The following is a 9,952-nucleotide window of genomic DNA, read 5'->3' on the forward strand; positions in this document are numbered from 1 at the left end:
CTTAATTGGATAAGGATTAATGCTGTAATGCTTAAAATCTCTTCGAAAATAAGCCATTATTTCTCGTAAAAAGTAAAGGATAAAAAATGGTTATTCTAGGTATTCCTAAGAGATAGGCCTGTACCATCTTTTTTGAAGACCTTTATAAGATGTACAATACTGTAGTACATTATTATGATCTTTCTTGTAGCGTTCAGCTAGCGTATGCAATGTAAGTGCAAAAAAATGTGTTTATTTACGACATCACTTTAGAATACATGTACATATAAACCATATGAGTATCGCTGTTTTTCATACCGCGTAAACAACTAAGTCAAATAAAAAACTATAATGTAGTAGGTCAATTGTAATTTACTATATTTATAAATTACCTATGTTTGTTTAATGAATTTAATTCCAAATTAAATGATTGAAAAACACCAATTAAAAAAAAACAATGCTTTTCAATTTATTTCAATATTAAATCCCACTTCACTCATTCATCACGACAGGGCTTCTAGACCTCTCAATTCCACCCTGCAATACTATGTATATCCTTTAATTTTATCCAATTGGTCTCCTTTCTTTTTTTTACCGAGAAACTATCTGGAAACCGGCTGTCTTGGTATGGGCATGTTATGCGGAGGAATGAGGACCATGTTGTGAGAAAGGTTTTGAAAATGGATGTGGATGGATATAGAGGTAGGAGACGACCCAAGAAACGATGGATGGATTGTGTGAAAGACGATATGGTTAGAAAGAATGTTACTAGTGAAATGACGTCCGACAGAGAAGTATGGAAGTAGAAGACATGCTGCGCCGACCCCAATTAAAATTGGGATAAGGGCAGGAGGATGATGATGATGATGATGGTCTCCTTTCTTTTTATCCGGGTATCTCAAAGTAGTATGCTGTAAATCATTATACTTACTCCGTTTGAGAAGAGAAACGCTTGTGCTGATTTGAACTGATTCCTTATATATAGTAAATTAAGACACATATATAAATAAAAACATTTTTTGTTTGAATCTATTACCTGCTTGAGAAATGGTTAATCTAAAGTATAAAAAATACAATTATATTGCCTAAGTAGGTCAGACAATATAAAAAAATGTAGTAGAACAATGCATTATACGTGAAAAATTCAATTTAAAAAACTACAGTTAAACTAGAAGCACTATTTACCATTTTTCATTCCTTCCATCCATTTCAGTAATATCTCTGATACAATACGGTATCGGTTTGGTTTGACAATATGAAAATTGACATATGTCACTGTATTGAATGTAAATTGTCAAATCCCATGTAATAAAAATATAATCATGTGGTTTTAGGTTATAAGCGCTCATAATTGTTTTTGATTATATATTTTATTGATATTTCAAAATGGTGAAAAAGAAAATAGATAACCGTATTAGGGTTATGATAGAAAATGGCGTCAAGCTTGGCCATCGCACAATGTTCCTTCTCGTCGGAGACAAAAGTAGAGATCAAGTAAGCACAAAATCAATACACTTAAATTTTTAATTAACTGAATGATTACTAGACGGCATTATATGTTATGTTCTAACAATTGTAAACTACAAGGATTCATCGTCTTCTGTTAAGCTTTAAGTAAGTAATTAATCATTTTCAATCAATTTCAGGTGCCAATCTTATATGACATGCTTGTAAAATCTACAGTCAAAGCTAGACCTACAGTGTTATGGTGCTACAAGAACAAGGACGAAGCCATTAGCAAGTTAGTTTAAAGAGTTTAATTGTAGTTTTATTCTTATTATTGCATGCGGTTTTTGTTTTTGTAAAACTAAAATTTATCTTCAATTAAACACATGTAGATGGTATTAATATATCTTAACGCTATGTTTCATTTATATTTTAATTCTTGCAGTCATGGAAGAAAAAGAGCTAAAAAGATTGCAGCAGGAAAGTTGGAGGTGTCAGAGGAGTCGCTGTTTGATGCATTCCGAGTAGCAACTACTATACATGGCCGCTACTATTCAGAGAGTCACACTATGCTTGGACAGACATATGGAGTGTGTGTTCTCCAAGTATGTATATGTATAAATATTATTATACTGTCATTTGTGAATATAATAATTAATAAGTATTTACATTAAGAATTTAAAGTTAAATTCTACAAATTTCCCAGTTGAATCACAATTCCATTTATATGAAAAGTGAACTATGTCTTTTGACACCTGTGTAGCTCAGCTTAATTTATTAGGTTTTTCAATGTTAAGTGTTTATTTTTTTAATTCAGGATTTTGAAGCTCTCACTCCTAATTTGATGGCTCGTACAATAGAAACTGTTGAAGGAGGTGGACTTATAATATTCTTGCTTAAAACCATGAACTCATTAAGACAGCTGCACTCTATAACAATGGATGTCCATTCCAGGTACAATTTACATTTACTTAAAATGCATTCTTTTTTAATATAAGGTTGATTGACATAGAAACTATAAGGTCAATATTTTTTATGTGAAACTTGTTAGACCACCTCAGACCTTCAATGTTGTGAGGGCAAATGGTATGATACTTTTTTTTATGCTATCATGCCACCCCATAACCCTTCTTGTGCATGTAGAATTTGTACAACATATGACAATTTTGCATATTCTCTAAACATTACTTATTTGTGATTTGTCATTTATATTTATTAACAAAACTTGTACATGTTTTTAATTTACTCCTTATTTATTTATGGTTTTTTTAGTGATGTGAAAGAGTGAAACAGAACTTTTTAGTAACTATCTATATTGGTAAAATGTATTCCATAGTGCACACATTTTTTTATTATTTGATTACTATTTTTGATGATTTATCAATTATAGTATTTATTATACATATTTTTTATTTTTAGGTTCAAAACAGAAGCCTTTGACACAGTTACAAACCGTTTCAATGAGCGTTTCCTTTTGTCTCTAACGGATAATCCCAGATGTCTTGTTCTGGATGATGCCTTGAATGTACTTCCAATATCTTCAAAAACAGCCCAAGTGGAACCAGTTGATGCTGTTCCAGAGGTGATTATTAAGTTATATTCATAATATATCTTGAGCAAAAGCTTTCTCCCCTCTTAAAGATAAGGAGTAAAACTTATTCCATCACATTATGCATTCAAAAATAAATAAACTTATATTTCTATATTTATTTCCTTACAGCGTATTAATCCAAAGTTGACTGAGCTAGTTTCCTCTTTATCGGACACTCCACCAGCTGGACCACTAGTAGCGTTATGTCGCACATATGATCAGGCTACTGCATTGGTTGCGCTTATTAATACACTTGCTGATAAACAGTCAAGGTAAGATTTGTTACATATACTAAATTTAAAGACTAGAAATTTTCTTTTTTTTTAATAGACCTTTGTCTATAGTAATATTTTTTACCGAGTATAATTATAATACATATAATAATAAAATCATGTACACAAGTAAATATATACTAGTATAACAAATGCAATTAAATAAATAAAAGTTTTTCAAGGATATATTTTTTTTTTTTTTATTAATGGTATAATGCATATATTTTTAAATTTTGTTTCAGACCTCCACATTGTCTCACTGCCGCAAGAGGTCGCGGGAAGTCTGCCTGCCTCGGCTTAGCGGTCGCTGCCGCCGTCTCACTAGGCTATGTGAACATATATGTCACTTCTCCTCACCCTGAAAACTTGATCACCTTGTTTGAGTTTGTTTTAAAAGGTCTCGATGCTTGTTTATATCAAGAACATATCGATTACAACATTGTGAGGTCAACGAACCCCGACTTCAAGAAGGCCATCGTCAGGATCAACATTTCTAGGAACTCTCGCCAGACTGTACAGGTATTGAGATAACATTGCATAAAACTATATATTAAAAATTATCACAGTGGAGTTAAGCATGGCAACTTTTAATTTGTTCATTTTATTTAAAAAACTCCACAAACTTCCCGTATTTCAAAATTACGCATTTTAATTCTAATTACACCGCAAAATGTTCTGTCCTAGTACATCACTCCAGACGACCATGCGCTGCTGTCCGCTGCGGACCTAGTGCTGGTGGACGAGGCGGCCGCCATCCCGCTCGCGCACGTGTCGGCCGCGGCCACCCGCGCGCCCCTCGCGCTGCTGTCCTCCACCGTGTCCGGGTACGAGGGCACGGGCCGCGCGCTGTCGCTCAAGCTGTTCGCGCAGCTGCAGACCGAGCACAAGGCGCCGCCTCCGGTGAGTCGACCCCCCCCCCCCCGCGTACACCCCCGGCACAGTAGTAGGAGAGTTTCCCGACTCAGATCAGAGTACAGAAGTGATATTCCAAGTCTCATTGCAACTTAGAATAACTAATGCAAATTAAAACTAATAAGCTTAATATCGAAAATATATAACAAATAAAAGGATTTTTTATATTCAATATAGATAAAATTGGAGGAGCCGATCCGTTACCGATCCGGTGACGCAGTGGAGCAGTGGCTCAACTCGTTGCTATGTCTCGAAGCGGTGACCCCAGCGGTGGGCGTGGGTGCTCCGCCGCCGGCCGCCTGCGATCTGTACAGAGTTAACAGAGACGCTCTGTTCTGTTACCACAAAGCTGCCGAGGCGTTCCTTCATCGTGTCGTTGCCATATACGTGGCCAGTCATTATAAGGTATACACTACCTAAGTATTTTATATACAATAATAACCTTGACGGACTGATATCGACACACGAGATTCAATTAGAAACAATCTTTACTCATTAAAAAATCACGTCTGACGTTTAGATTTCGAAGGTCCTTAACTCCCTATCATATACTTCAATATACTTTAGCTTTACCTGAACGTACAATTTGATATTTCATTTATAGTGTGAAAAAGTATCAAGAACTTTTAGTTGACTTCTTACTAAGTCCATTTACATGGAAATAGATCGCATTATCTTCAGTCTTTCCTAGCTAAGTGAGCATAATTTATCATCCTGGTTCTATGTAATCTGAGAACTCCATTGCCGATCGATGAGAGAATATGTTGGTCCGCAGAACAGCCCCAACGACTTGCAGCTGCTGGCGGACGCGCCGGCCCACCAGCTGTTCGTGTTACTGGCGCCGTCCAGCCGCGCAGCGCTGCCCGAAGTGCTGTGTGTGGTGCAGCTGTGTCTGGAGGGGAACCTCAGCGACAGGTGAGAGTCAAGTGTAAATAAATAACTAAAATCTAAGTTTCGAATTAACTGGAAATGTTTTTGGTGAGATAGTACTGTATTTTGTTTGAAAATATAATATAGTCTTCAATTATAGTGGCTGGTAAATAGTAACTGCCTATATTCCTTACATTGCTAATGCGCCACAGACCTTGGGAGAAGAGATCTCCCTTGTGCTGAAACTTACCTTTCTGTTAAACGTAGCCGCAGAATACGTGGTCAGGTCATACAATACACTTTAATCTTTTTTTTAATATTTTATTGTTTAGATCGGTAAAAGACAGCCTGGGTCGAGGAAGGAAAGCCTCAGGTGACCTCATTCCTTGGAACATTTGCGAACAGTTCGGCGATAAAGACTTCCCGAAGCTCTCAGGGGCGAGAATCGTCAGGATAGCGACTCACCCGTCGTACCAACGGGTTTGTATTACCTGGTACAATCGTCTATATTAAAATGGACTGAAATTGTATATGCTTTGTGCAAAAAGTGAAAAGTCTTTAAATACAGTAAATGTTGCTGGACAAAAGCTATAAGAGAGTTTACTAATAAAAATCTTCATTTTACAACTCAAGTACAAGATGATAAATTTCTTCGGTTATGATCTCTGGTCCATGTCGACTCTATGATATTTATGAGCATTATTCATGCAGAAAATGACTGAAGCAATTTTGGGGATGTTTTTGAAATAAATATGCATTACAATAATCCTTATCGAATTTTGCTGTCGGTGACCAACTAACTGCGCAGAGAGAGTGAGACGTACAACGTAAACGTCCTATTTTTACGTACACACGTACGTGACGTGCGCGAAATTGGCAGTTTTGCAGTTATGTAACATGTGATTAGGCTTCTATAATTAATCTGCAATATTTGATTCCATTGTAAGTTAACAAATTAACTTCAAACTTTCTCGAAAGGATAGGAGGCTGTTGTCCAGTAGTGGGAAATGTATATGCTGTTATTTAGTTAGCGTTTGAACTGAGTGAGTTGGATTCCCTATTGACATATTATTTTTAACAGATGGGCTACGGCAAGCGCGCCTTGCAACAGTTAGCTGCGTACTACTCGGGTGATATTCCTTGCCTTGAAGAAGTGAACAGCGATGAGGATGACACACGAACAGTCAACCAGAAAGAATCTTTACACACTGAAAATATAACGCCAAGGTACGATTGTTGGGAAAATACAACCCAAAAGTGATAAGATTAAATACGTATATTACTTATGTTTATTTCAATATATGCGTTTACAATACAACGTTTAAAATAGAAATGAATAGTCACAATAATAATAAACAAATTCATTTATATGAATATTAAGGACTATAGTATAAAGAAATTGATAACTTCGTTTTTTTTTTCAGGTCTAAACCTCCGACACTACTCAGAAGACTTACAGAAGTGAAGGCCGAACACTTAGACTATCTGGGGACCAGTTTCGGTCTCACGGAGGAACTTCTGAAATTTTGGAAATCGCAGAAATTCGTACCAGTTTACTTAAGGTGAGTCTGTTGTAATACGAAAGAACGCCTAGTATTTCATCTACAGTTGATAATTTATTGCCGCTTCCTTTCGCTGACCAGTCATATTTAAAATGATCAACATAAAATCACTACCTAAAATGCGCAACTACCCCCCCAACTATAACCGGATAACACAAATTGCGTATGAACATGCAGCCAGAAGAGCAACGAGCTGACGGGCGAGCACTCGTGCATCCTGCTGCGTGCGCTGCGGCCGGCGGGCTGGGCGGGCGCGTACTTCTCCGACTTCCGGCTGCGCCTGGCGCGCCTGCTCGGCCGCTCGCTGCGCCGCGCGCCCGCGCCGCTCGCGCTCGCCGCGCTGCTCAACGACCACGTGCCCGCCCAGCGCCCCCGTAAGGCCCCACGCGCCTCCTTATCGGTTGTAGGCCCGCCGGTGGAGGGGGCCAGTCTCGTGCACACCGTGTGCATATTCGACCCGACTGATATGTCTTAATGCTCCTACCGGCAGGACTATCGTGTACATTTCACAAGTATATTATTTATGATATAGTACCACATTATAAATACGTATAAAGCCATTATATTACATTTTTACTACAATATCCATGGTATCACCATTGGTATTCGTATGGTGTATATATTCCAATCGAACTCTTTCGAAATATACTTACTTGAACTGCATTACATTGCCCTTTCTTATAATAGTTCATATTTTCAATTGAAGTGTAAACAATTATTAGCTGCGAGTGAGGAGGTAAGGTTAAAACTATTAATATGTCAACAGTTTTGACGAAGCAACTCATTGAGCAGCACCTCTCGTGCCACGACTTGGCCCGCCTGGAGGCGTACTGTCGCCAGCAAGCCGACTACCGCCTTATAATGGACTTGTTGGTCCCACTCGCCAACATTGTCTTCCACACGAAGGTCAAACTTAAGTTGGACGCTGTTCAGCAGGTAAGCGAGCAATATTAATTAGCAAAAACACCAGCCTGTTATTATATTTTTGATTGCGATAAAGATATGTATTATATGTCGTTTGTGGATCACAAGCTATAACGGGTTCAAATTAGCCAGGCCAGCGTAACTACATGTGAATTGGATTTTAATTTTATATTTGACCATGAGAAGTGCCACTTTAATTGTAATCTCTGATAACTAACACTTTTAAAGACAGTACAATTTAAATTTGTGACGTCATTATTTTGAAGTATTTCGAAGAATTTCAGTATAAAATTGTCCATAATTTCCAGGTTCTGTTCGTTGCAATGGGTTTCCAAATGAAAGATGTAGATGACATCGCAAGTGAGCTCGGATTACCTGGCTCGCAAATCCTAGCGAAGTTCTACGAGGCCTGCAAGAAGATTAACTCGGCCCTCAACTCCATTCTAGAAGTTACTGTTGCGAAGGAAATGGGCATAGACGAAAAAGTAGCGGACGTGAAATCAGATGAACCAGTCAAGCAGAGTCTGCAAGAGGAGTTGTCGAAGGCGGCAAAGGTATTACTCGGTTGTGGTATATTTGTACTTATTTGGAAATTTAGAAATAAAATATCGTTCTGAAAAGCCGTAGTGTTTTGTTTTTGTTGTTTATCTGTAATGTATATCAAATTATATTTAAAAAAAAAAAAACGTTATACATTAAAATCTTTGATAAGAAGGTCAAGTTTTCTGGGTAAAATGTACTGAATAAAACTTTAAAAATGACTGACCACTGAAGTCACTGAGATTAGAGGTATGAATATTTGATTATCAAATCCTTATGTAATGTGATGAGCAGTAAGCGTTAAAGCTTATGTTTTGTAAATGAAATAGTTATATGAGCATTTAGTCTGGATGAGGTAAATAGAGGAGCCAATTTTGTATGGGAAATTCATCATTTTTAAAACTAGAACCATAATAATTGGTATTTAGGCATTTATTTATAAATAAGCTATGATTAAAAGCAGTTGTTACACTATGTTGAATATGTTTATTTGACATAATTTTGTATATATAAATAAAAATTAATTGTTATATTCTAGAAAATTCGTCCTCTAAGCGGTTAAATAGAAGGGGAAAGTTCTTTACGGAAGTTCGTCATTTTCGTGAAGTGGAACGTCCGTGCGATTTTACAAATGGCATTATTACCGGGCTTACGACTACTTTAATTATTTTTATAACTATATAAAACATATGATAAAACTTATTTTGAGTTGATATTAAACTAATATTTTATCGTATTTCTCAAATAAATTAAATCATTAAAATTCCAGGAGTTGGAGCGTAAACAACGTAAGGAGCTATCTCGTTTGATGGGCGAAGATCTGGCGCAGTACAGGATCAAGGGCAGCGATCTCGACTGGGGCAAAGCTCTATCTGTTTCCAACCAGAAACAATTAGTATCTGTTAAGAGGTTAGTATAGTTTCTATAGACTACCTTTGTCTTTTCCTGACTATAAATAGTGATATGTGGTAGCTACGACCTGGTTTATCTCAAAGTTCATCACAGAGTATAATAGATCAAACACTTAAAATAGTGGATGATACCACATTATGATTAATCCCCAGCACCTAACACTCAAAACCACCAGTAAAGACTTTCACAAGGTGGATTGGCGCCAGGTAGGCAGTTGGCTGTGTAATCCATGCAGTGTAATCAATTTGCCCACAGCAGCACATGATTGACAATAGGCTATTTGACAATGCGAAAAATAAATTGTCAATTATTGTAATCAGTTTGTCACGTGACACAAAACGCTCCTGATTGGTCGGGCTTATGATGACGTCACTTGCTGGTTAACCTCGTTTGCCTACTGTATGTGGATTATATGTGCCGCAGATACAATACAAGAAAGTGACATCACCAACCCCATTGCAGCGCCATATTGTCAAAGTAACGTTTGCGCGCAATATTTTTCAGCAAATATGTACTAGAATTTAAAAAAAAAACAACTTTTACTGGGTTCCTTAACCTCTACTAAACAATATATAAAAAAAAAATCTTATATAAACAGGATTTTAAAAACTAGTCAAATAGCCTATTATGATTAATCTATTGTGTGCTCCAGCATTATCTAGCGATGAGTCACAACGGGAACTCTATAAAAATCTTTTAAAATATAATATGTACTTATATATGTTTATTCACAGAGGCTTTAATTTGTAAGTCATTCTACCAACGAGAAGTGATCACATATACTTACAATAAATATTTTTGTGTTTCTTCTTTTCAGTGGTGAGAAGCGACTCGGAGAAGACAGTAAAGAAATAGAGGAACTAATTGAAGCACACTCCAGTAAGAAGAAAAAGAAGAAGAAGCATGTTAGGAATTAAATCGAATACATTTATTTGACTAAAAAA

The 9,952-nt window shown here is 36.7% G+C and overlaps 1 protein-coding gene across 1 annotated transcript; it reads left to right on the plus strand.

Moving 5' to 3' along the window:
* The first annotated feature begins 1,266 nt into the window (after positions 1 to 1,266).
* Positions 1,267 to 9,952, plus strand: LOC113391490 (RNA cytidine acetyltransferase). Its single transcript, XM_026627470.2, has 18 exons — positions 1,267 to 1,473; positions 1,626 to 1,720; positions 1,871 to 2,030; positions 2,243 to 2,379; positions 2,845 to 3,007; positions 3,146 to 3,288; positions 3,531 to 3,807; positions 3,973 to 4,188; positions 4,378 to 4,605; positions 4,976 to 5,115; positions 5,403 to 5,550; positions 6,152 to 6,297; positions 6,495 to 6,632; positions 6,810 to 7,006; positions 7,399 to 7,568; positions 7,865 to 8,110; positions 8,866 to 9,005; positions 9,826 to 9,952. Exons 1-18 carry the CDS (start codon positions 1,366 to 1,368, stop codon positions 9,923 to 9,925), a joined length of 2,952 nt encoding a protein of 983 aa, XP_026483255.1. The 5' UTR covers positions 1,267 to 1,365; the 3' UTR covers positions 9,926 to 9,952.

The sequence above is a fragment of the Vanessa tameamea genome, chromosome 22, assembly GCF_037043105.1.
Source record: "Vanessa tameamea isolate UH-Manoa-2023 chromosome 22, ilVanTame1 primary haplotype, whole genome shotgun sequence".
Classification (NCBI taxonomy): domain Eukaryota; kingdom Metazoa; phylum Arthropoda; class Insecta; order Lepidoptera; family Nymphalidae; genus Vanessa; species Vanessa tameamea.

What these genes read in the sequence shown, in the direction of transcription:
- LOC113391490 (XM_026627470.2), top strand. Translation starts at nt 1,366, where the DNA reads ATGGTGAAAAAGAAAATAGATAACCGTATTAGGGTTATGATAGAAAAT. An exon ending in ATGGAGTGTGTGTTCTCCAA is followed by an intron (nt 2,031 to 2,242) that starts GTATGTATATGT and finishes TTTTTAATTCAG; the next exon opens with GATTTTGAAGCTCTCACTCC. An exon ending in AGCACAAGGCGCCGCCTCCG is followed by an intron (nt 4,189 to 4,377) that starts GTGAGTCGACCC and finishes TATTCAATATAG; the next exon opens with ATAAAATTGGAGGAGCCGAT.